At 34.1% G+C, this 27,991-nt stretch overlaps 1 protein-coding gene and 2 long non-coding RNA genes across 13 annotated transcripts; all 3 read left to right on the top strand.

Annotated features, from left to right (window-relative positions):
• Positions 1 to 2,295: 2,295 nt before the first annotated feature.
• On the top strand, positions 2,296 to 18,342 carry LOC139896148 (uncharacterized). 7 transcript variants are annotated; one of them, XR_011776138.1, is made up of 4 exons: positions 2,296 to 2,812; positions 2,994 to 4,316; positions 4,646 to 4,791; positions 5,097 to 5,352. It is a non-coding gene; the product is annotated as an uncharacterized lncRNA (long non-coding RNA). The 7 variants fall into 7 exon arrangements; XR_011776137.1 differs by having other exon boundaries at positions 2,296 to 2,455; positions 2,589 to 4,316; XR_011776139.1 differs by having other exon boundaries at positions 2,296 to 2,455; positions 2,614 to 4,316.
• Positions 18,343 to 19,676: 1,334 nt separating this feature from the next.
• On the top strand, positions 19,677 to 21,785 carry LOC139896149 (uncharacterized). 5 transcript variants are annotated; one of them, XR_011776144.1, is made up of 6 exons: positions 19,677 to 19,774; positions 19,935 to 20,001; positions 20,098 to 20,141; positions 20,231 to 20,333; positions 20,640 to 21,483; positions 21,560 to 21,785. It is a non-coding gene; the product is annotated as an uncharacterized lncRNA (long non-coding RNA). The 5 variants fall into 5 exon arrangements; XR_011776143.1 differs by having other exon boundaries at positions 19,683 to 20,001; positions 20,640 to 21,332; positions 21,413 to 21,483; XR_011776145.1 differs by having other exon boundaries at positions 19,683 to 20,001; positions 20,640 to 20,878; positions 21,413 to 21,483.
• Positions 21,786 to 24,963: 3,178 nt separating this feature from the next.
• On the top strand, positions 24,964 to 27,781 carry LOC139899998 (uncharacterized). Its single transcript, XM_071882816.1, has 4 exons — positions 24,964 to 25,138; positions 25,335 to 25,954; positions 26,402 to 27,348; positions 27,703 to 27,781. Exons 1-4 carry the CDS (start codon positions 24,964 to 24,966, stop codon positions 27,779 to 27,781), a joined length of 1,821 nt encoding a protein of 606 aa, XP_071738917.1.
• Positions 27,782 to 27,991: the final 210 nt, after the last annotated feature.

A 27,991-nucleotide genomic window follows, 5' to 3' on the forward strand; every position in this document is an offset into this window, starting at 1 on the left:
TCGGTAACTGATTCGGTACTGTAGCAGATTCGGTAAACCAGATTCTGTATCAGAAACTGATCAGAAATACAAGTAACACACCCAGATTCAGTATAGATTCGGTAACCACAAGATTTGTAGCCTGAGAACACTTAAAACCAATGAATTAAGTGATACCGAGATCCTGATTCGGTATCTGACTCGGTAGTCAGATTCTGTATGAATTTGAATTCGAACACAATTCAATTCCTTTGAATTAGATTCTGTAACCTTGCTGCACAAGGAAACTAGTTAGTATCACACAAAATATCAAAGATACCAAATGTATAGGATACCGAATGTCAACTGTAGCAGTTGACAATACCGAGTCTAAGTATGAAAACTTAGAATTCAAACAAATCCTTTCTCAAATCACACCAATTAGCTATGTATGATCAAACCGAATGTGATAGAGTCACAAACACACCACAATCTGCAACACTAATTGAGAATTAATAGCTTTGAAGCAGATTCGGTATGGCAGTTACGATACTGAATGTGTATCAAATCTTCAAAACTTGAAGAATTGATGAAATTAAACCGTCAGAAATGTGATTAAACACCTCACGATCACAATTGAAACCTCAAATCTTTAATTAACTACAGAATCAAGCTGTAATTGATGAATACCGAGAGTTTTAGCCACGAACTCTAAAAATCAACTTGATTCTCCATAATTGATGTTAAAAAGCTGTAATGATGATTGAAACTCTTTCTAATCAACCTAATACACCTTCGCTGAACTTATCACAGGAATCTGAACGTCAGATTATTAGATTCGATTATACCGAATCTGATTCAATATACCGAAAGTGTTCAGATTCTGTAATCTTCAATCTTTGGATCAATCTAGTGATGTAATATCACTCCCTGGAAGCTCTGATACCAAATGATAGGTCAGATCATGTTGAGATTAGAAGAAAAGACAAGTTAGAATGAGATTCGGTAGGTGTGAAGGAGATTCGGTATTAGAGAGAATTAACAAGATTTACATTTCACAGCTTCTAGAACTCAGTTACAATGCAATGGCTATCTAATTAGGACTATTTAGGTTCCTTATATAGTCCTCTTCTAAGGAACCATCATTTAAGCTTATTTCACATTAACACTATACAACTTTGGGGTCCTAACACAATTAATCTCTAAGTATCGTCTTATAGAAGGTGAGTACATAGTTATCAGGGTAGCTTTCGGGAAAGGGATCATGTGTTATCGGATTGCACCCGTGCAAGAGGCAACATAATGTAACAACCCACATTTTTTCGTTAAGTTTTATGTTATGTAGTTAACGACCGTTAGGTGGAAATGAACTTATTACTTAGGATTTGTGTCCTAGGCTATTCGAAGCAACAGACTATAAACTTATCTGGTTAGGAAACCTGAGACTAAGGTCAAATGAGACCAATGAACTTAGGATAATTTAAGTTGTCTTTTATAATGACTTTAGATAGCATAATAAATGATGTTGATAGTGCAGGGGTTTAAGTGTAACTTGTTTAATTGAATAATTAGATAAAGACTTATTTATGTCATTATTGTAACACACACACACACACACACACACACACACACACACATATATATATATATATATATATATATATATATATATATATATATATATATATATATATATATATATATATATATATAGTGGACCAATCCATGGATAAGCACTAAATGGGGCACAAACTGGATAAGTAAAATTTCAAAATTTTTTTTAAAAAAAAAACGATCCTTTAATATGCAAATAGAAGAAAACAAAAAAATTTTAAAAAGTTTTTGAACAAAATCATTCGAAAATCGATGATGAATGGTAAACATCGATGATGAATGGTAAAAATGGATGATGAATGGTAAAATTAACCATTCATCTAGTTAATTTATCATTCATTTTTGTTCGCGATAAATGATAAAATTAATCAATGCTAAAAAAAAAGTAGATGAATGGTTAATTTAACCATTCATCTGTTTATGATAAATGATAAAAAACAGATGAATGGTTAATTTAACCATTCATCTGTTTATGATGAATGATAAAAAACAGATGAATGATAAATATTTTCAAAACAAGATGAATCAATTTAACCATTCATTAATCGTAAACAAGATGAATGATAAATATTTTCAAAACTCTCTTAATAACCATTAAATTAAAAAATTACATTATAATCATCCACTAAAAATATTAACTAATAAATCAATTTTACACAACCATCACTAAAATACTCTTTTCTAATTATTATTTTCAAGTTGAATTCAATTAAAAAAAACACGGGATAACTTTTCATCTCTTATGCCCTAACAAACATACCAGCGCCATCATCTACAACGAAACGAGAAGCAAACCCTATATCCTTTCGTTCGTCCGAATATACAGACCGATCTTCGATTAATATGATGAATTTCAACCGTTCTTCGGATTATATCATTATTCGTAAGTAATTTTACTTTTAATTGTTTCGTTCTACTGTTCTTTCTACTGTTATAATTTCAAGAACCAATTTAAATCAATCGTTCATCAATTCGATGTTATGTATTGTTCATCATGCTTTCGATCGGTGTTTTAGATTTGAACATCGATCTATTCATCAGGAAACATCGATCGGTCATAAATCCTTCGATGATTGCTGGAGAATTTATTTCTGAAGATTTTAGTTTGTTGATTCGTAGTAACGGTAGGTGGGGAAATTTGGATGATCAAGATGATATATTATCTATAATTTCAGTTACCAATTCTTTTTAATTATTTGGTACAGGTGAAGTTAGATTAATCCAGTTAACAATTACGCAGGTAACTTTTATGAGTTATTTTCTATGATATAGATGTTTATAGTTTTCCCTTGTTATGAATCCCAACCGGATTGTTTTCACATGCTTACAGTTTCACCTATAGTGGGGTCGATAGAAATGTAACTATAATTCATGTTCTTTATTTTCTGTTTGGTTCCTAACTTCAGTATTTTCTCCCTCAGTCACACTCGTGCGATATTAATTAGCTGGCAATTTATTAGATGGCATGTTGTGACTATGCTGTGACTGCTCCGGTGAACTCTAACAACAAATGATATAAGCATATATGGATTAGTGACATGCGAAAATATTATGGGTCAAAAGCAGTTATTTTCTGCACATGGCGACCGAGGTAACTTCACACACTCATTTGTTTTACGTTATACTCTCTTTGTGTCTGAATAATTTGTTTGTAGTTTTACTCTTGTATTATACGTTCATGACCCAACTCTTGGCTTAAATGATTATATTAACAGTGCAAGGCTGAATACGAGAAGTCCAAGGGTTTCAATGATACAACTATCTCAAACCTAATGGCGTTTAAAATAATCAAATTACAACTTCTTTGGTAAATAAAAAAAAAAAAATAATTTTGTTTACAAATATAGAATGTGTCAAAGGTTTATGGTCCGATCAGCCACATAGAAGTATGTCATACGTTACAACGTACAACTTCTCGTGTTATGCATATAGTTTGCCAGATGTTTTGTTTTATGTTTCAATTGTATTCACAATTTTTGTCAATTTTATCAATGTATTCATTATGCTATGCTATTCCGTTGAAATGGTTTCCCGACTTGACACGTTATCGTATATTTTTCGAATTAAATTTACACTAATGAAACTTATATTTATGAGCATTCTATATCAGTAATCATGTAAACAACTTGAGTTTAGCGTTTGTCTTACTTTTTGGCACCATTAATTGCGTATATTAAATTTTCAATATGTAATGACCATGAAAACTTCAAATGACTTTAAATGATGTTTATGAAAAACACTTCAAGTTGGAAATACACATGGTATGATGGTGGAGTTTGGTCAGTATACTGATGCATTACAACATAAATTACCTTTAAACATCAGTGGGTATAAGTTTAATTATAATATGTTGTGATGTGTGCATATCCCTTTTCTTTCAATCTTATACAGATTTACAGATGTTTATAAGTTTTTATGTACTGTCTTTTCATATCTATCATATATAATTACGTTATTATTCTGTATCAACATATTTCAACTTGATATTTTTAACCATCAACTTCACATTCATAACTGAAATAGGTTTCCAATTCCCCTCCTGTAGCTGATTACCGTCTCCACCAGTTAATGACCGAAGCAGGAACCCTAGAACACATTCTCGAAGTGGTACATGTGCATACGCTTATGAAATATAAAAGGTGCCTTTGCCCTCCACGTTGTGTTGTTCAGTTCTATGGGCGTTGTAGCTTCAGGAGTAGGTGCTATACTAGCTGGTGATGGAAGGTTTGTAGCCACCATTAGAGGTAATGGTGGACAGGGTACTGCCCACATTTAACGAAACTAATTTTAGCTACGTAAATTACAATTGTTTATCTACTGTCTCGTGAAAGGTCTGGCTTTAACTGACTTTTGTGCTTGAAAGGCTTTCTTTGGATTATATTTTCTTCGAGGCCCTCTTTTTCTCTCTGGGTGCTCATCTTTTATATATTTTGCTCAGCCGTTTTAATAATTTAATTTTTTTTTATTTAGGTTCTAATTTTTGAAATTTATGTGTTTTTGCTAGAGATTGTTTTTGCTTTTTTTTTTTTTTTTGGATCTGGTCATAATGGTTATGGTTATTGTTGTTTATCAGGGAATGTTACTTTCAAGAATCCGAAGAGGTGAAAGAGAATATGAGCTTAAAAACCGCATAGGGTAACTTAATTGATACATTTTTGATTGAAGAAGGAAAGAAGACAACGAAGTGATTTTCCAAAGCTTCTATCCTGTTCATTTTAGGTACACACTCTTCTTCGTTTAATGTAGACGTAGCAAAATGGGTGGGTCAGAAAATTGGGGTGTATGTCGAATTGGGGTCTTTTGTCAATCCATACCTATTTTGACATAATATTCTTTGTTTAATGTAGACGTAGCAAAATGGGTGGAAAAGAAAGCTGGGTTATATGTCGAATTGGGTTTTTTTGTCAATTCATACCTGTATTATATAAATTTTTTATAAATAATTGGTATATCTAATATGACTACATAACTTTTGATACACAGTTTTGACATTTCAACACTAAGTGTTGTTTTTTTTGATATAGAAGGATTTCAGAGCTACGAGTCCGTTGAAAAGAGAGAAAAATTCAACGCTTTGGGACATTTTTTTACGCTCACCTTTTTAGCTGCGCTACGCTCATTGTATGTTAATCTACCTCTTTCAGCTATACATAATTTTAATATATGTTGGCAAAATTTAACAAAGCACATCACGGGCTGTAACAATGGCATGACAATACAACACGCAATGTATTCATTGTAGAGACCTTTTCTTTTTTATATAGTATTACAATTTCATTATGTGTTCTTGCATTACAGTTTCATAGCCTTTCTATTGTTGTTCCATCTTATTCCACATATATTTTTTTGAGTTTACTGTTGTAAAAGGCAGATTCATTATTAACCAAGTATTGTCTATTTTTGACTCCAAAATTGAAGGCACGTACTGCAAACTATTATTTTAGCAACGAAGTCTCAAAAAAAGGTAAGATAATCTAGCAATCCTATGATGAGATGGGTTTGAAATACGCAAAAGCGTCGCATATTATACATGTAGGTATTAATTTGGTTCCGGAGATATTACACGCATTCAAGGATTACGTTAAAATACTCATTATAGGTGTCAATATGGGATCTTTTATAATTAGTCAAGTGGGTAATATATTACGTTAAGATTCTTATTATATGTGTCAATATGGGTGGGTTTTTATTTATATTTTTAAACATTTGTTATAGTATTTATTTGTGTTATCATTGAAAGTAATTTATTACAATATGTAGGGTTTTGGCTTTATATTTAGGGTTTAGGTTCTAGGTTTATGGTTTAGATTTTAGGGCTTAGGGTTTAGAGTTTTTAGGGTTTAGGTTAGGGTCTAGGGTTTAGATTTAGGGTTGAGGGTTTTTAGGGTGTAGGGTTTAGATTTAGGGTTTGGGTTTAGGGTTTAGGGTTTAGATTTAGGGTTTAGGTGTAACGACCCGCACTTTTTCGATCGTTCTATACTTATAAGATTAATATTTACATAAATTAAACCTTACCAACATGATAAGCAATCCAAATTGTCGAGACTTATGTTTTTCGAAAAGAGTTTTACACAACGTTTGACCGTCTAGTTTGACCGATGATATCACGAACTATACAATATATGATAATTATACGTTTGTGTATATATATGTATATATACATATTTAACATGACCTAAGAATGTTTTAATATCTCATTTTGTATTAATAACAATAAGTTATAAGTATATTTTGAAACTACTAACTTAAGTTTTCAAAACGATAACCATACGTAACGTTATTTGACTTAAATACTTATGACCTATAATGTTTATACATATATCGTATAAGTAATGTATTTAATCACTTTTAAAGACTTAAATACATAAAACAATATAAGTATATTTACAAAAGATAACTATATTTGAATTCTCGTTCCGTTTTCTCAAAGATTTCTATACGTATACCTAGGGTATATGTACCCGTATCATACGCAGCTTCTAGATGTATTTACTATTGGTATATACCAATAAAAATCTGCTCCTTAGCAGCCTTAAATGATTAAGAAACATGTGGAACCAACCATTTGTCAAGTAGCATGAATTATTTAGCAACAAAACAAAGTTAGGTATCTTTTTTTTCCTTTATAACCTAAAAACGTTTTTATGCATGCACACCATTTCTTCACCCCATTTTCTCATACTTACACTTCCATTTCTCTCTCAAAATACTCTTAACTTCATACTTGATCATATCCAAGCATTTTCCCCATCATTTAGCTTCAAAAACAACACTTAAACCTCATAAGAAAACCTTACAAAAACACTTCAAGAAATCCTTCCAAGAACACCAACTTACTTCCAATCTTTCATCCAATTCCATCACCCTTTTGGTTCTAGGTTCTTACTCCTCTTTTACAGAAACCTTGTCCAAGGAACTTGAGGTAGTATCTATGTTCATAACCTTATTCGATTCATATATATATAGCTATCATATTTTGTGGTATACAATTTTAACAACAAGAACATAGTTTGAATGTTTTCAAACTTGTTTGCAAACTAAATAGATCCTTCTAACTTAACTTTTAAAATACTTAAAGACCTGTAATATAACTTAAATATATGCTAATTTAACAAGGTATAACTTGGTTTTTCAAAGATTATCTTAAAAACTGTTTTTTTACGACGTCGGAGTGCCACCGGGGGCCGTTTTGGGTTGGATAATTAAAAACCATCTTAAACTTTGAATTGGAGGTTTATTTTCTGGAAAAATGATTTTTACTATGAATATGATAACACATAAAAATTTCATGATTTAACTCAAAGTATAAGTATTTTTAGAAAAATAATCATTTAAGGTTGTTTACATGATGGAAAATGATTAACTTCATAAGTTTCACTAAAGTTTGACCTATGCCGTGTGATTTTGAATACAAACTAAGGTATTTACAGTTCATAGTCTTAAAGAGGGACTCGATCCAAGGAGATGGCAAGTTGAATCAACGAAAACGGAGTTGTAACGAAGAAACTATGACCGAAACAAAATCGGATATCCAAGACTAGTTTAGCCACGAAAATAATTGGGAAAAAATTAAATAAATCACATCTTTTTAAGTTAACATGATATTTTATATATATGTACTTATAATTCAATTTTATATGGTTCAGGATCACCCGTAAACAACACGAGAAGATTAATCATAAGATCCCATGATTGTACGCAACACGTCATTTGACAACACCGGTACTTTATGTACGCAACACGTCATTTGACAACACCGGTACCATGGGTCAAGATTAATCTCGACCAATACATATACGATGGGGTTTTATTTATTTCGTTGGGGGTTTTATTTATTTCATTGCGGGTATATTAAACATCTAAAAATGAACCATTAAAATTGAATTACTAACAACGAACTGCTAACTACGGACTAAGGAATTATTCAAAGTATTAAAAGTATAACAAGTATATATATGTGACGTTTGTTTAAAAAGAAAAGGTATTGATATATTATATATGGATAGGTTCGTGATATCAACCGGAGACCAAGTCAAATTATATATATATCCTCAAGACGAAAGTGAGTATATAGTCCCACTTTTAAACTCTAAATATTTCGGGATGAGAATACATGTATTTTATGTTTTACGTTATGGACACAAGTAACTGAAAAATATATTCTACGTTGAGTTGTACCACTGGCATACTTCCCTGTAGCTTGGTAACTGTTATTTACAGCGGTATTGTAAACGCGAATCCTGTTGATAGATCTATCGGGCCTGACAACCCCAACCGGACTGGACGACCAGTATTCAACGGTTGCACAGTACTTCGTTTCGTGACTACACTTGGTACGGTGTAGTAAGATTTCATAATAAAGGGAATATGCGACGTGATTAAATGTTAAGTATGGTTACCAAGTGCTCAACCACTTAGAATATTTTTATTAAACTGTTTATATACGAAATCTTGTGGTCTATATATATATATTGCTGCCGGCACTAAACCTATATCTCACCAACTTTATGTTGACGTTTTAAACATGTTTATTCTCAGGTGATAATTAGAAGTTTCCGCTGCATTATGTTGAATTTGAGCAGGATCTTGCGTACGCATATTTGTGTCAAAAATAAGACTGCATATCCAAGAACTTGTGTTGTAAAATATGCTAGAAATCGTGTTGTTATCATCACTTGTAAAGTTTGTAAGTCGAAGATTATCGCTAAACGATAATCATCTTTATTTTGTCCAAAGCTTGTATCAAAAATAAGAATCATGGTTTGTAATGTATAATATATGCAGTTTTTCTTTTAAAAATGTCGCATATAGAGGTCAATACCTCGCAATGAAATCATACGTTATCTAACACGTTCTTACGGTTAAGGACGGGTTATGACATGTGGTATCAGAGCGGTGGTCTTAGCGAACCAGGTTTGCATTAGTGTGTCTAACTGATAAGTCGTTAGGATACATTAGTAAGTCTGGACTTTGACCGGGTCTGATTTAAAAACCATTGCTTATCATTGTTGGTTAAAATTTATATGTAAATATTATGTAGTACTAATGGGTTAGTTGTTGTGTGATAGATGTCGGGCTCAAAACTTGTCATCACGTTCAGCGATTCCGAACCAGAATCTTCAGATGGTGTTCCAGTCATTAACCTATCCGATGACGAAAATAATATCTTTGGGGAAGACTCACAAATTCCGGATGAACCGACTATAGAGAACCCAGAAAGTGAACCCGAGGAGGAAAGTGAACCCGAGGAGGAAAGTGAACCCGAGGAGGAAAGTGAACCCGAGGAAGAAATACAGGAAATTACAAAAGACGAGTTCGAACTAGGAAAGAAACGAAAGGCTAATGAATTAGAAAATTCAAATCCCGAGTTTAGTAAGGATGATGTGGCACCAACTCCACTAGACACTACCACCCCTATTCCCGCTATTCCTATTCGTTCTATCCCGACATCCAGTTCTTCAGCCCCACAGCCAAAATATAGGCAGACAGCCAGGATAAGCGTTAAGCGATTCTTTGAACCTAAACGTCCTAGAAAATAGACCAAACGATGCGCTGCCGTATTAAACCATGGGATCATATAATGTTTTGTATAATATTATTAGTGTGGTTTGCTTAATGTTCGATGTAAGATAAGCATATGTAAAATAGTGAAGTGTGAAATGCAATAATTTTCCATGGTTAAGTATTATTTAGATGGTAGTAATTGATTCTGTACTAAGCTATTAAGTATGGACATTAACGGGTAGGTACTACCCTAGATATAATTATAAAACGCTAATAAGAAGAAAAGGCTTTTATAATAATACCTGGTTCATATTATTAATAAGCTATAATGTACTGTAAATATACACTACATCTATAATATTCCATGTGAATAATTATTTTCTTTTCATTCTTATAGAAGAATATGGCGCGATTGAACCGAATGACGGAACAAGAAATCCAGGAACTCATCAATCAGCGAGTGAACGACAGAATGTTATGGGTCGAGGCTGCAAGAGGTGCTGCAGTTAACCCAAATCCTCGTGTGGGGTGCACTTACAAAACTTTTCAAGCTTGCAAGCCCTCATCATTCAGTGGAACAGAAGGACCAATCGGTTTAACCCGGTGGATAGAAAAGATGGAAACTGTGTTCAAAATCAGTGGTTGTGTTGAAAAGGACATGACCAAATACGCATCGTGCACTTTACAAGATAGTGCACTCACGTGGTGGAAAAATTATGTGAAGGCTGTAGGAGGAGATGTAGCTTATGATACTCCGTGGGAAGAATTCAAAACAATGTTAATCAACGAATATTGTCCAAGGAACGAGGTTAGGAAGTTGGAAGATGAGTTACGAAGTCTGAAGGTTATTGGTACTGAAATCACCAACTACAATAAGCGATTCATGGAATTAGTTTTGCTATGTCCTGAATTGGTTCCAACCGAAGAACGGAAGATTGAAATGTACAAAGATGGTATGTTACAACATCGAAACCTAAGACAATTCATGAAGCTATAACCATGGCAAACGAGCTAATGGATCAGGTCATCATGGATAAGAAAGTATCCAATACTGATGTGAAGGTATCAGGTAACAAAAGAAAGTGGAATGGAAATTATGATCGAGGTAACCAACAACAATCTTTTAAGAAACAAGAAAACACGCAAGGTATGGGTAGTGGTTTAAGCTTTGATTATAAAGGACAAAATCCTTTATGCAACCGATGCCACAAACATCACTCTGGTTACTGTAATGTGGTATGCAACAAATGTAATCGAAAGGGTCATATTGCTGAAGATTGTAGGGCTCTCGTTACAAATACAAATGGTACCAAGACTCTTGCCACCAATGCAAATAGGACTGCTTTGGCTACCATTACTTGTTTTGGGTGTGGAAAACAAGGTCACTATAAGAGCCAGTGCCCGAATCCAGAGAAGAATATCGGACCTGCACGTGGAAGAGCATTTGTTATTAATGCTAGAGAGGCATGTGAAGACCCGGAGCTTGTTACGGGTACGTTTACCATTAATAACTTATCCGCATCTATTATATTTGATACTGGTGCTGATAGAAGTTACGTGTGTAGAGATTTTCACGCTAAATTGAATTGTTCATCATTACCTCTCGATGCTAAGTACATGATTGAGTTAGCTAATGGTAAACTAATTAAAGCCGATAAAATTTGCCGTGATTGTAAAATAAATTTAGCCGGAGAAACGTTTAAAATTGACTTGATACCCGTAGAATTAGGAAGTTTTGATGTAATAGTCGGCATGGACTGGATGTCCAAAATAGGAGCTGAAGTTGTGTGCGCCAAGAAGGCAATTCGCATTCCTCGTAAGAATAAAACGCCAGTAATGATTTATGGAGAGAAGGGTAACTCAAAGCTAAAACTCATTAGTTATTTGAAAGCTCAAAAGTGCTTAAAGAAAGGGTGCTATGCTATCTTAGCACATGTTAATAAAGTCGAAAAGAAAGAAAAAGAGAAGTGCATCAATGACGTGCCTGTGGCAAGAGATTTTCCTGAAGTATTTCCGGAAAAGTTGCCGGGATTACCTCCATTTAGATCTGTAGAATTTCAAATAGATTTAGTACCAGGAGCTGCACCAGTGGCTCGTGCTCCATATAGACTTGCACCGTCCGAGTTAAAAGAACTTCAGAGTCAGTTAAAAGAATTACTGGATCATGGATTCATACGACCAAGTACTTCACCGTGGGGAGCTCCGATTCTATTTGTTAAAAAGAAAGATGGATCTTTTAGGATGTGTATAGATTATCGTGAATTAAATAAGTTAACTATCAAGAATCGGTATCCACTACCGAGAATTGACGACTTATTTGATCAACTCCAAGGATCATGTGTGTACTCAAAAATTGACTTAAGGTCGGGCTATCATCAATTACGTGTCAAAGAAGAGGACATTCCGAAAACTGCTTTTCGGACACGTTATGGTCATTACGAATTTTTGGTCATGCCGTTTGGATTGACGAATGCGCCAGCTGTATTCATGGACCTCATGAATCGAGTTTGTAGTCCGTATTTAGATAAGTTTGTTATCGTTTTCATTGATGACATTCTTATCTATTCCAAGAGTGAGCAAGAGCATGAGCAGCATTTAAGGTTGATATTAGAGTTGTTGAGAAAAGAACAGCTATACGCTAAATTTTCTAAGTGTGCTTTCTGGTTGAAAGAAGTGCAATTTCTTGGCCACGTTGTTAGTAGCAAAGGAATTCAGGTTGATCCAGCAAAAATTGAAGCCATTGAAAAATGGGAGACTCCTAAGACACCAATGCAGATACGCCAATTTTTGGGTTTAGCCGGTTATTATAGAAGGTTTATTCAAGATTTTTCCCGAATAGCTAAGCCGTTGACAGCGTTAACGCAAAAAGGGAAGAAATATGAATGGACTTCTGAGCAGGAGAGTGCATTTCAATTACTAAAGAAGAAGTTAACTACGGCGCCTATTTTATCGTTACCGGAAGGGAACGATGATTTTGAAATATATTGTGACGCTTCGCGACAAGGTTTTGGTTGCGTTCTTATGCAACGAAAGAAAGTTATTGCATACGCATCCCGACAATTGAAGATTCACGAGCGAAATTATACGACGCATGATCTAGAACTGGGAGCAGTCGTGTTTGCATTGAAGATATGGAGACACTACTTGTATGGGGTTAAATGCACTGTGTTTACTGATCATAAAAGCCTTCAACATATTTTCGATCAAAAACAGCTGAACATGAGGCAACGTAGGTGGGTTGAGTTAATAAATGACTATGATTGTGAAATTCGTTATCATCCCGGGAAAGCGAACGTGGTGGCCGACGCTCTAAGCAGAAAGGAACGAGAACCAATTCGAGTACGAGCGATGAACATAAAAATTCGCATGAATCTCAACTCACAAATCAAAGAAGTTCAACGAGAAGCACTTACTAAAGAAAATATAGGAAATGAAATAATGAAGAAGTATGAGAAGCAACTCGTTATGCGGGAAGATGGAATTCGATATTTTGCAAATCGTATTTGGGTACCGAAGTTGGGTGAATTAAGGAAGTTGATATTGAACGAGGCACATAAGACAAGATATTCGATACATCCTGGAGTTGGAAAGATGTACCAAGATCTTAAGACGCATTATTGGTGGCCTAATTTGAAGACAGACGTTGCAACATATGTTGGGGAATGTTTAACTTGTTCCAAAGTCAAAGCAGAACACCAGAAGCCGTCAGGGTTACTTCAACAACCAGAAATTCCAGAATGGAAATGGGACGGTATTACCATGGATTTCATCACGAAGTTACCAAAGACTGCCTGGGGATACGACACCATTTGGGTGATTGTTGATCGTCTCACCAAGTCTGCACACTTCTTGCCTATAAAGGAAACGGATAGAATGGAGAAACTATTACGATTGTATATAAAGGAAGTTGTTTCAAGGCATGGAATACCTATTTCCATTATATCTGATCGTGATAGTAGATTTACCTCAAAGTTCTGGCAATCACTACAGGAGGCCCTAGGAACTCGTTTGGATATGAGTACCGCGTATCATCCGCAAACCGACGGGCAGAGTGAAAGAACGATTCAGACTCTTGAAGACATGCTCAGGGCATGTGTGATCGATTTTGGAAACGGATGGGATAAATATCTACCATTAGCAGAATTCTCGTATAATAATAGTTATCATGCGAGCATTAAAGCTGCGCCATTCGAAGCATTGTACGGAAGGAAGTGTAGATCTCCTATTTGTTGGAATGAAGTAGGAGATCGACATTTAACTGGTCCCGAGATCATACACGAAACGACTGAGAAGATAGTACAAATCAAGGAGAGATTGAAAACAGCCCGTAGTCGCCAAAAGAGCTACGCCGATGTCCGAAGGAAACCATTAGAGTTTCAGATCGGTGACATGGTTATGCTAAAGGTGTCACCTTGGAAAGGTGTGATACGTTTTGGAAAAAGGGGTAAACTGAACCCAAGATATGTAGGCCCGTTCAAGATCATCGAACGCATTGGACCGGTAGCTTATCGACTCGAGTTACCGCAACAACTCGCCGGAGTACATAATACCTTTCACGTCTCGAACCTTAAGAAGTGTCTTGCAAAGGAAGACCTCACCATTCCTCTTGAAGAAATCCATGTCGACGAGAAACTACAATTCGTCGAAGAACCAATCGAAATCATGGACCGTGAAGTTAAACAGCTCATGCAGAGCAACATACCGATCGTTAAGGTTCGTTGGAATGCTCGAAGAGGTCCCGAGTTTACGTGGGAACGGGAGGATCAGATGAAACAAAAGTATCCACACTTGTTTCTCGATGACGCAAAATAGGTACAATTTTAAAATTTCGGGACGAAATTTATTTAACGGGGAGGTAATGTAACGACCCGCACTTTTTCGATCGTTCTATACTTATAAGATTAATATTTACATAAATTAAACCTTACCAACATGATAAGCAATCCAAATTGTCGAGACTTATGTTTTTCGAAAAGAGTTTTACACAACGTTTGACCGTCTAGTTTGACCGATGATATCACGAACTATACAATATATGATAATTATACGTTTGTGTATATATATGTATATATACATATTTAACATGACCTAAGAATGTTTTAATATCTCATTTTGTATTAATAACAATAAGTTATAAGTATATTTTGAAACTACTAACTTAAGTTTTCAAAACGATAACCATACGTAACGTTATTTGACTTAAATACTTATGACCTATAATGTTTATACATATATCGTATAAGTAATGTATTTAATCACTTTTAAAGACTTAAATACATAAAACAATATAAGTATATTTACAAAAGATAACTATATTTGAATTCTCGTTCCGTTTTCTCAAAGATTTCTATACGTATACCTAGGGTATATGTACCTGTATCATACGCAGCTTCTAGATGTATTTACTATTGGTATATACCAATAAAAATCTGCTCCTTAGCAGCCTTAAATGATTAAGAAACATGTGGAACCAACCATTTGTCAAGTAGCATGAATTATTTAGCAACAAAACAAAGTTAGGTATCTTTTTTTTCCTTTATAACCTAAAAACGTTTTTATGCATGCACACCATTTCTTCACCCCATTTTCTCATACTTACACTTCCATTTCTCTCTCAAAATACTCTTAACTTCATACTTGATCATATCCAAGCATTTTCCCCATCATTTAGCTTCAAAAACAACACTTAAACCTCATAAGAAAACCTTACAAAAACACTTCAAGAAATCCTTCCAAGAACACCAACTTACTTCCAATCTTTCATCCAATTCCATCACCCTTTTGGTTCTAGGTTCTTACTCCTCTTTTACAGAAACCTTGTCCAAGGAACTTGAGGTAGTATCTATGTTCATAACCTTATTCGATTCATATATATATAGCTATCATATTTTGTGGTATACAATTTTAACAACAAGAACATAGTTTGAATGTTTTCAAACTTGTTTGCAAACTAAATAGATCCTTCTAACTTAACTTTTAAAATACTTAAAGACCTGTAATATAACTTAAATATATGCTAATTTAACAAGGTATAACTTGGTTTTTCAAAGATTATCTTAAAAACTGTTTTTTACGACGTCGGAGTGCCACCGGGGGCCGTTTTGGGTTGGATAATTAAAAACCATCTTAAACTTTGAATTGGAGGTTTATTTTCTGGAAAAATGATTTTTACTATGAATATGATAACACATAAAAATTTCATGATTTAACTCAAAGTATAAGTATTTTTAGAAAAATAATCATTTAAGGTTGTTTACATGATGGAAAATGATTAACTTCATAAGTTTCACTAAAGTTTGACCTATGCCGTGTGATTTTGAATACAAACTAAGGTATTTACAGTTCATAGTCTTAAAGAGGGACTCGATCCAAGGAGATGGCAAGTTGAATCAACGAAAACGGAGTTGTAACGAAGAAACTATGACCGAAACAAAATCGGATATCCATGACTAGTTTAGCCACGAAAATAATTGGGAAAAAATTAAATAAATCACATCTTTTTAAGTTAACATGATATTTTATATATATGTACTTATAATTCAATTTTATATGGTTCAGGATCACCCGTAAACAACACGAGAAGATTAATCATAAGATCCCATGATTGTACACAACACGTCATTTGACAACACCGGTACTTTATGTACGCAACACGTCATTTGACAACACCGGTACCATGGGTCAATATTAATCTCGACCAATACATATACGATGGGGTTTTATTTATTTCGTTGGGGGTTTTATTTATTTCATTGCGGGTATATTAAACATCTAAAAATGAACCATTAAAATTGAATTACTAACAACGAACTGCTAACTACGGACTAAGGAATTATTCAAAGTATTAAAAGTATAACAAGTATATATATGTGACGTTTGTTTAAAAAGAAAAGGTATTGATATATTATATATGGATAGGTTCGTGATATCAACCGGAGACCAAGTCAAATTATATATATATCCTCAAGACGAAAGTGAGTATATAGTCCCACTTTTAAACTCTAAATATTTCGGGATGAGAATACATGTATTTTATGTTTTACGTTATGGACACAAGTAACTGAAAAATATATTCTACGTTGAGTTGTACCACTGGCATACTTCCCTGTAGCTTGGTAACTGTTATTTACAGCGGTATTGTAAACGCGAATCCTGTTGATAGATCTATCGGGCCTGACAACCCCAACCGGACTGGACGACCAGTATTCAACGGTTGCACAGTACTTCGTTTCGTGACTACACTTGGTACGGTGTAGTAAGATTTCATAATAAAGGGAATATGCGACGTGATTAAATGTTAAGTATGGTTACCAAGTGCTCAACCACTTAGAATATTTTTATTAAACTGTTTATATACGAAATCTTGTGGTCTATATATATATATTGCTGCCGGCACTAAACCTATATCTCACCAACTTTATGTTGACGTTTTAAACATGTTTATTCTCAGGTGATAATTAGAAGTTTCCGCTGCATTATGTTGAATTTGAGCAGGATCTTGCGTACGCATATTTGTGTCAAAAATAAGACTGCATATCCAAGAACTTGTGTTGTAAAATATGCTAGAAATCGTGTTGTTATCATCACTTGTAAAGTTTGTAAGTCGAAGATTATCGCTAAACGATAATCATCTTTATTTTGTCCAAAGCTTGTATCAAAAATAAGAATCATGGTTTGTAATGTATAATATATGCAGTTTTTCTTTTAAAAATGTCGCATATAGAGGTCAATACCTCGCAATGAAATCATACGTTATCTAACACGTTCTTACGGTTAAGGACGGGTTATGACATTAGGGTTTAGATTTTAGGGTTTAGAGTTTAGGTTTAGGGTTTTAGATTTGGGGTTTAGGTTAGGGTTTAAATTCTAGGGTGTAGGGTTTTGCGTTTAGATTTAGGGTTTAGATTCTAGGGTTTTGGGTTTATATTTTAGGTCTTAGGGTTTAGGGTTAGGGTTTAGAGTTTTTAGGGGTTAGGTTAGGGTTTAAGGTTTAGATTTATGGTTTAGAGTTTAGAGTTTAGAGTTTAGGGTTTTGGATTTAGATTTAGGGTTTAGGTTAGGGTTTAAATTTTAGGGTTTATAGTTTATGTTTGGGTTTTGAGTTTTGGGTTTAGATTTAGGGTTTAGTATGTGACTATACTTGCGGTATCTAAATATATGAACTCCGTGCGATGATCAATCTGCTATTTGTGATCTCCTTCTATCTACTTTACTTAATACATTAAAAGAAATAAGTAATCGAAATCAGTACTCAACTACTTTTTGTATTAGTGGTACAAGACAATTAATTTTGTTTAGTAGTAAAACCCTACCAAAAAATTATTAAATGTATATGTGTGTACTTAGTACACATGATAAATTGGGCGGGTTACATGGGTTAGTTAATAGAAGACCATTTGTGTAATGAGCTTCTGTTTTTTGATTATGTCTTAAACATACCATATTATCTTAGTACGTCACATTACACATGTATATCATAAAAAATTGTTTATTAATTTTACAGGCTAATCAGTTACGTGAAAACGCTTTAAAGGAGATCCGAAAGATAATCATTTCAAGACAACAAGATATGGATGTATTCACTATTCATGACTACTGCGGAGTATCTGATAAGACTGACTATATTATCTCAAATATGGGAAACTTGGAGAAAAAAATGACTACTAGATCTATCAAAGTACACTTATCATATCATATTACATATTATCCATCCTACTTATTGTTGTATTGTAGACAATCAAATTCTTATTATTGTTTTTGACTTTACTGTCGTTATTTTATTCTAATGAAGTACTTCATTCGATATTTGTCTCTTGATATATATAGTTTACTTTTGTCTTTCATTACTATTACATCGCAACTATCGTTATCTAACATCGTCATTATATCAACTCCAAAAAGATCCCCGCAAATTCGCGGGTCATTAACTAGTATATATATATATATATATATATATATATATATATATATATATATATATATATATATATATATATATATATATATATATATATATATATATTCTATTAAAACACTAACATGATGATGTCATAAATAGACATTTTTCCTTCATAAAGAAAAAATAAAAGAAAAAAGAAAAAAAATTGAGATGGGGTTAGTGACATCATTAAAAAAAATTCATATATTTATAAATATAATTAAGAAATATAAACAAAAAAGAAAAAAAAAATCACGCCTTTCTTTTTCTCTGCTCTCTTCTTCCATCTCCCTTCAAACCCTAAAATGGTAGTCGATTCTTTAAACTTTATTCCTATTCAACAAGAGTCCTCAGCACCTTCTTTTTCATCCTTTCAGTTAGGGTTTCTTTTCTTCAAATAATTTAGGGTTTATGTGTTACTCGATTATTACTTCTAATCTCCTATTTCTGTGATTTTTTTTTCTTTCTAAGATTGCATATGAAGAAGAAGCAGATATACGGAGCATGATTTACCCCTAAAAAGCTTCACATGATCCTGAAACATTCAAACCCTAAAAAAACAGCCCTCAATTCGCGAATTCCTCACACCCAAACGATTTTAGAGTTATTTGCTTAACTTGATGATTCCCTTATCTTCAATTGATGATTCTTTTATCAGTTTAACAAAACTAGAATGAAACTATGTTAAGGTACTTTTTTTTTTATCATATATCTACACTACTAGGTTTCTACCTTTAAGCTTGACTAATTCGATTTCTTATAATGCGTATGTTCATGCTTTTTTTTGTTGATTTCTATATATGTGCAAGCTTTGTTTGTGAAATATTGAGTTAGACTTTTATGACCGCAGAGGTATGTTTACATACATTAATATATGTACAACGTGTAAGTATTGGTGAATCCAGTTTGGTTTGATGAGTTTTTCGATTTTGTTTTTAGTTTGTGTTATCAAATTGAAGGATTTTGCAGTAAACAACAGCTTCTGGACTGATGTTGTTGGAACAAACTCCAAACTAGAACCTGAATCATTCATTATAGTCTGCATCAAAATGGTAAAACAAAAACCACCCTATTATGTATGTTTACTTTTTAATTTCAAAACTTCTAGATTTTCTGACCTGAATGAAGCTGTGGATTTTCTGATTTTTGTCTCCTTGCTTAAGTTTGCATGTTGTTGCAACCAATTCATCCAATGTGCAGTTTCTATGTTAGTACACCTTTTTGAAGCTAATATAACATCTCATTTAATGATGTATGGAGGTAAAATGGGTCAGGTTTCTAAGTTGAGTGTGATAGTTATATACTGTCTCATAGATTAGCTTTAATTTTATAGGCTGCTTTAACGTTGAATTTACTTTCGTTTTATTATTTATCGTCATTAACATTAACCCGAAGAAACGTTGAAAGTAATGTCTTGCAGGCTTGGACGTTCTATTGTATGGAAAAGTTGTTCTTAATCTTGCAGTGGCTCCCCTCTGAATGAAGAGGTAAATTTTGTACACTGTTTTTAATGTTTTGGATTATGAGTGTTTGCAACAATTCCCCTTGGAATCAAGAGTCCGAAGAAAGATTTTTAACTTCAGATATTGAAGTAATCTTTGCTACAACATTGGATAAATTAAATGAGGTAAATTCTGACATTAATCGAATTATATAGATACTGTAGTATCTCATAATACTTCAAATTGTTACTTTCTTATGACATTCTTTTGTCAGGGACATTTACTAAAAACGTGGTTGTAGCTGCACCCGTTCTGAATTGCAAAAGTACATTAGCAAAGTTGAAAACGGTGGGTTGTCAATGTACCTCCACTTCTGAGTAAGTCTCCGTACGTCCAACATTGTCGATCAAAACGCTGGTTAACAATCTCGATGACAGTAACTTCTATCTGATACATGTGAATTTGATTCATGTTTTCTATTTACTTTGTCCTATATAAATGGTTTAAGATCCTATTTAAGTTTTTTCAATTCAGTTCGTGATTCGTGAAATCTCTATATGAGTCTTGATTTAGTTCGGAATTTGACAAAAAAGAGTTCGATAATTTGCTAATAGGTTGTTCAAATGCCATTGCTAATGAATGTAAATTGGGTAACTTATTTCATTTTTATCCACATGATGCAGATGAGGTTCACATATGATGATTCTGCAGTTACTTCGAGTGCGGGTAGATGAAATCAAGTTAAACATCCTTCCTGTGTGAAATCGGTTAGACTATTTGGGCGACCAAATGTGTACTAGGTTTCATAATGTTCATGAAGATAATGAAAGCAGGAAGATTTTAGGTCGTTTTGCTCATCACACATGGTCGTTTAGTAGTGTTAAATCCATATGGGTCGACCTGATTTTCATATTCACATTAGGTATGTTCATATCTTCATTGTTTTCATTACTTAAATTAATCAAGAGAACCGTAATTAGTTATCATCAACATTGTGTTCATCAACATGTTCATATTTAAGGTATATTCTTTAACTTCCACTACTACAATCAATTCGCAAAAGCAAACTAATCTGTATTATGTTCTGTTGCTTAATAAAACCTCGCATAGTTATGATGGGTTTATATCATATTGAATTATGTATGTGAATACTGCAATGAGATATTTTAAAGGAATCCCTCTAATATCAGTTTATAGTAATTGCCTATTGGGGTTTTTAATTGTTTATCTTTTAGACTGATAAATGAAATGTAGGCAAAGTCTTTAGAACCACCACTTGAATACTAATGATATTGGTTTTTTTAGAACCACCTCAAACATAGTGGGTGTCTAAATATATTGATTTCGACGATTTCCAAAATTCTATAACTTTGATGGTAAGTAGTCTTTTTTTTTTTGAAAGGCAAACTCACACAAACCATTAACATGAATATTTACAACCACGAATATGTCCCAGGTGAGACTTGAACCCTCAACCTCTTGCTTGGAGGGCCACCACGATACCGCTAGGCCAAATGCCCTTTGGTGGTAAGTAGTTCTTAAAACTATAGTTTCTGAGTTTTATTATATATTTAATATTTAATAACGATGTATGCTGAACTAGGAAGCCATGAATGCCCTTAAAATGTAGCTGCCTTGGACTGCTGGAAACTTAAATCAGACATTAAAAGGTTGTTATGCTATAGCAGGCTTGGACTATTGTATTCTAAAACCAAGCTTAAATTTGTTAGTGTATATGATTTTATTGATTTTTATTGAAACTTTCAGCAAACAAGTTGATTTAGTGAGTATTGCTAAGTTGTGAAGAAAGAAAACTCTTAAGTTTTTCAAGCACCATTACAGTTTGCATCATCATAATATTCTATGTGGAAAGCATCACTTAGGAAAAGTATCTACATAATTTTTTTTTTTTATGTTCATATGATTTTGGTGTTTGGCTAACAGAATTTACAGTATGAACTATTAGTTTTTAGGCTGCATATGATGTACTAATCTTCAAGATATAATGGTAGTTGGAGTGTACTTTATTGTTATGGAAGAGTTTTTATAAAATGGATATGTCATTACTAGGCTTTTTGAAGTGAGGCGTTTTGTTAGGCTTTTGGATGTAAAACCTATTACACAAATTCATATCTTATAATTATTCCAGTTGGCATATTAATATGGTTATGTAATCCAGTTATCTTTTCCATTGTTTTTGGTTATGTTTTTCTCAACTTTATTGTGATTTTGTAGGAACATATGAAGCATCGTCTTTGGAACTGAAAACGGATCTTACAATTATCTGCAAGTATTATTTATCACCCCTTGAATTTGTTAAATAACGTTGAAAAAAAAATACTGAGTAAAATAAATAAAATCAATATGTAACGCTTTGGTTAACATCGTTTTACTTCTTAATTTCACTTCATTTATAGGTATGCCCCTCAAACATACACTAATTTTATAAGTTGATAGAAGGTGTTGAAGTTATGAACTGGGCTATTTTTTATATGTCAATGTTTATTCAAGTGTTGATCATGTTAATATTATCAGCTAGAAATAAAATTTTCAGTGAATGTTGGTTGTTGGGATGATTGTGTAATGAGTCTAAAATGTTCGGATCAAACTGGATCAATCATTGATATGGGTATGGGCTGATATGAGCCGGTTTATAAGTCTTGAAACACCTTTTCACCTTTTGTTTGATATTTACATTATGTTTTTTAGACAAATGTACGTCCTTAACATAATTTTTTTTAATTAGATTCATTAAATAAACCCGTGAATTCACGGGTCATTAAACTAGTATATATATATATATATATCGACATATATATATACATATAATAGAATGTGTAAAATTTAATTCCATAAATAAATAAATGAATAATATGTATAATATACATTCCATAAATAAATCGGTGGAACATTCTAGATGATTGAAGCATATTCCCTAAAAGTTTCCATAATTAATCCTAACTTGTTCTTGAAGGAAAAGAAATCTAAAATTTCGAAGCCTATAAAAGAACCCTTATTCTTACCATTTTTCTCTTTCAAACAACTCACAAAACCACTCAAAAACTCTCTCCCTCCCCTCTCCTTTGGTTCGGCCGAAAACACCCCCCACCACCATCACTTTTGGCCGCGAGCCAAGCATCACCACCACGAGCCGCCTTTTCTTGTCGTTGTTTTGTTCGATCACCATCATCACCACCCGATCTTCATCTTCTTTGTTTGAAGGTGATATTGCACATTTCTCATATATTTATCATGGCAATATCCGTCATTTTCAGTCCATTCGGATACGGTTTTTGTTAATATTCAAGATTATTATGTGGATTATGGTTTTGGAGTCGAGAAGTTCGTTATTACGCATTTGGAGGTTTTTCGAGGTACATTTGACACCATGATATTCTATGTGCCTGAATTGCCGAGTTATTTATGATCATTTGGGTATTATTCGAGTTTTGATGCGTTTAAGTTGAAGAGAAAGTGAAAATCAAAGTGACTGGTATACGGCGCTCCGCTCCACCAATTGGCGCTCCGCCCCGTTTAACAGGATTATATGCCCGAGAGAAAAGAAAAAAAGAAATAGACTGGTCCTTTGTTAGGGAGCGCCGCGCCGTCTTTCTGAGCGCCGCGCCGCGGCTCGGCCTGGTGACTTTTTCGGGTATAAAAGCTAAATTATAACCCTAATTGGAGCAGCTTTTTGGGAGACGTTTTCCAGCAGTTCTAGGGACGAAAAAGGTGATTTTTGGTGAATTCCAAGGTCACCAATCCCATCCAATCGATCCATTAACGCATTGCAATCCTACAAACATTGAAGATTCATCATCATCTTTGGTTGATTCTTTCCTCAAACTTATGAATTCCCAATTAATTTTGATCTTATCTTTTAACATGGTTGTTGGCTAATTTATTTATGTTCATCGAGACTAAATACATGATTGGATGTAATTTTTATGATTGATTATTATATGTTTGATGATTGATAGCTTGATCACTTGATTATTCTTGTTGATACTTATTTTTGAATTGATTGATAATTGTAATTGTCTAATAGAAAGAGATTTCATTGGAGTCTATTGCAATTGTTCATAAAGTTCTAAGCTTTTAGTTGATTGATTGATTTGGTTGTCCAATTTAGTGACGTTTGTTAAAGTCTATCGTATTAAGTAAATTGATTAAACTGTTTTAGATTCTTGTGCATTTAACCGGAGACGGTATTGAATCATAGAAATAATTAGTTGAAGCAGGGATAGATTGTGTACAACGAGAGTTGGCACGATTGTTGATCTTAGGGAACCCTAGGTCACGGTTTGGGTCTATCAGTCAGTCAATTTAATTAATCACAGATTAAAGGTCTTAGGCTACAGGGAATTATGTGTCGTGTAATCTAGTTTGAAGTGTTTACTCAAGGGAATTCTTGGTGAACCGATTAGTTAATTTGCAAGCATTTGGCAATTGATCAGGGCGTAATCTAGAAACATCCAACATTTGTGAAGAAAGTCTAGGTGAAAATATTTTCATCTTATCGATATCACATCTATTTAAAAACGTTTTATTAATATAAAACAACAAAAATATTTTCTTTAATTTATAACTCCTCTTGATTTGGCTAATCGTTAAATAGCCACCAACAATTATTCGTACTTTCCTTTATTTCATTTTCTGTTTATTTAATTACCTCAGTAATATAATCTTGAATTGCGCTTAATATTGTCCTTGGAACGATACTTGGATTTACCAATATATATACTGCTACACGATCGAGTACACTGCTCGTTAGTGTGTAATCTTTAGTAAACGGTATTTCCCTAATATAAATTATAGACGCGATTTCTCACATCAAGTTTTTGGCGCCGCTGCCGGGGACAGTTGTGTGTCAATTTGAGATTATTTGCTTTTTGTGATTATTTGAGTCTTTTTGTTTTTAGGTAGTTTATTTATTTCTAGTTCTTTTCTGTTTTGAGTCGGTACGTTTAATCTGCTTGTTAGTTGTGTTTCGCAGATTACAGGTGATATATGCCCGATACTCGTTCTTCTGGTAAGCCATTGTTTAGACCATATCCAGAACCAGAAAGAATTCTTTGGAGAGTGAACACAGAACAGTCAGAAACAGTGGAGTCTCCATCTTCATCTAGTCGAATTGCTATACCATTAGATAGTGAAGTTGAAACAGTTATTCCTCCGACAAGAAGTACGTATAATGGGGGATCAAACTCAAAGTATGGCTGCTAAGATGAAGGCCACCCGAGTAAGGTAATTCGATCACTCAACCGGTAGTGACTACTACATTTGAGATTAAGGGGCCAATTTTGGAAATGATCAACAGTAAATGCCAGTTTAGTGGTAAGCCTAGTGAGGATGCGAATGAGCATATTCGAATCTTCAAGGAATATGTGGGTTGTTTAAGATCCGGGACGTTCTTGATGAGGTGGTTTATTTGAGGCTTTTCATGTGGACACTAACGGGTGAGGCAAGTGCATGGTTAGATGGGTTACCTGAGGGAACAATCGACACTTGGAATATGTTGCGGGAGAAATTTTTGGGTAAATACTTTCCAGCTTCAAAAGCTACTAGGCTTCAACAGGAAATTACTCAGTTTCGCCAGAACCCAAATGAGACGTTGTATGATTCGTGGTCTCGGTTTAGTAGGATGTTGCATGCTTGTCCACATCACGGGTTGGATACTTTTCAAAAAGTTCAAATCTTCTACAAGGGTTGCGATGTTCCTACTCGTGTTATGATTAATCGAGTTGCTAGGGGTTCGCTTATGGATAAAACAGAGCAAGAAGCTTACGATATTATTGAGAAACAAGCAGAATATTCCCACGAGTGGCATCAAGAGAATGATTTTACTCGTCCTTCTTCAACAGTCGCATGCACCGGTGCTTATGACGATATTGGGTCGATTAGTGCAAAGTTGGATGGTATCTCAAGAAATATTGAGAAGATTAATAAGGAGATACATGCTATTAAGGTAGGATATGAGTATTGTGTGGTCCGCACCTGGGTAAGGATTGTGATGCTGGATTGACTATGGCTCAAAAGGAGCAAGTGGCTTATGTGAGTCAACAAAATAACAACCAATTTCAAGGAAGAGCTCAATTTAATAGAAATTTCAACAATCCATATAATTCGCAAGGTAGAGGTCAGAATTCTAATTTTGGGTGTTCTAGTGGTGGTTTTCAACAATGCGCCCCGGGATATTATGAAAAGCCTGATGTGGAAGAAAAGAAGTAGCATCTCAAACACAGCTTGTTACAAGTGTTAATCAGACTAATGAGAAAAATGAGCAATTGTTTCGAAACCAACATGCTGCTATACAGAATTTGGAAAGGCAAATTGGTAGTCTTGCGGGTATTATGAATGACAAGAAACAGGATGAGTTGCCTAGAGATGTGAAGATCAACTTGAGAGGTGAAAATTTGCATGTTATTGTGTCTTCTTCGAAAAAAAGCCCGATGATGAGAAGAGTTCCTTGAAAGTAAAAGATGTTGAAGATGTTCACCCAGTTGTTAAGAATGAGAAGCCGGTGTTTAAACCGTATAGACCACCGATTCCCTTCCCGAGAAAGGGGGTTGAATACTATCTGGTGGAGAGACCTTCTAACCTTAATAATGCTTATTTTGATAGCTCTTTTTCAGGTACTTCCAAGATGCAAAAAGAAATGCGAAAAGAGGCTAGGAAGGAAAAGAGAAGAGCGGAGCATGAAGCAAATTTCAAGGCAAAGCAAGAACTTAAGGCTTCGCGGGCAGTTCCAATGAAAGTTGAACATCCGATATTTTCACCCAAATTGGGTGATCCGGGTGAATTTATAATTTCTTGCTTACTTAAAGACTCTGTTATGTATAATGGGTTGGCAGATTCGGGGGCGAGTTTAAATGTTATGCCTCTAGCTTTGTATAAAAGATCAGGTTTGCCTGACTTAGCACCCACTACCATTAGCATAAGTTTATATGACCAAGCCAAGAAACGCCCGGTGGGTATGGCGGAAGATGTGCATGTCTGGATGGGTGATATGAATTTCTTGGCGGATTTTGTGGTTATGGATGTGGAGGAGGACACCGATGTCCCTCTCATTTTCGGGAGACCTTTTCTTTTTACTTCCCGTATGTTAGTTGATGACGAAGCGAGTAAGCATACGTTGAGAGAAGGTGACAAATCAGTCACCTTCATGAGAAAGAAACGTAGAAACCTACCCACTAAGGTTATGCGGTATTTAGGAACGGTTGTAACTGTTAAAACTAATTGTGATCCTTTAGATACCTCGGTTGAAAAAGACAAGGGTGAAACATCTAAGTGTGGGGTGGTTGAACCTCAACCAATTGATAACCCACACTACATTAACCCTTTAGTTGAGAAGTTGGTAGATGAACTTGTTGTTGACCATAGTATGAGAAAATTGTAAAACGAGTTCATGAGGCTAGAAGTAAGGGTGACTATAAATTATGTAACCGGCTTGTATCGAAATTATCGCATATCAAAAAGGCGAAACTTGTTGAATTTGTGCAGGTTACTAAAGAAGCCGATGAATGGCTCATGTCAAAGGCAGATGTGGATGATATTGGAGTAGGTTCCCGAAAATTGTCGGATGATGGAACCTACGATCCCGGAGCTGGCTAGTTTCAGGATTTTGAATTGTTGTAGAGTTTGTAAACGATGTTTCGAAAACCTTAAAAATCCTAAAATTTTGAAAAACCCTATAAAAAACACAAGAATATTTTCTTTTCTTTTTGTATTTGTTCGTTTCATGTGCAGGTACATTTGGGCATTTGGTTTGTTGCATGGTAGTGAAGAGGAAAGATTGTGCCATATTGTTCCGTATTTTGATGGTTGAGCACTACAAAGACACCTGCACATGATCATGTAAACTTTTGTATATTATATTTCATTTTACTTCCAAGAATTATAACTCGCCTTATACTAATGTCCTCTCAAATTCATACTCATTTTTCGTTTAAACGTAATGAGGACATTACTTAACTTAAGTGTGGGGTGAGTGTATGAAATCTCGTAGTTATTAAATTTGGTTTCGGTTATTTTGAAC

Source organism: Rutidosis leptorrhynchoides, chromosome 3 (genome assembly GCF_046630445.1).
Source record: "Rutidosis leptorrhynchoides isolate AG116_Rl617_1_P2 chromosome 3, CSIRO_AGI_Rlap_v1, whole genome shotgun sequence".
In the NCBI taxonomy this organism is placed as follows: domain Eukaryota; kingdom Viridiplantae; phylum Streptophyta; class Magnoliopsida; order Asterales; family Asteraceae; genus Rutidosis; species Rutidosis leptorrhynchoides.

Excerpts from the sequence above, each read along its gene's own strand:
- LOC139899998 (XM_071882816.1), top strand. The coding sequence starts at position 24,964 with ATGCCCGATACTCGTTCTTCTGGTAAGCCATTGTTTAGACCATATCCA. Across the intron at positions 25,139-25,334 it reads AGTTATTCCTCCGACAAGAA|GAATATGTGGGTTGTTTAAG; the intron begins GTACGTATAATG and ends CGAATCTTCAAG. Across the intron at positions 27,349-27,702 it reads GACCATAGTATGAGAAAATT|GTACATTTGGGCATTTGGTT; the intron begins GTAAAACGAGTT and ends TTTCATGTGCAG.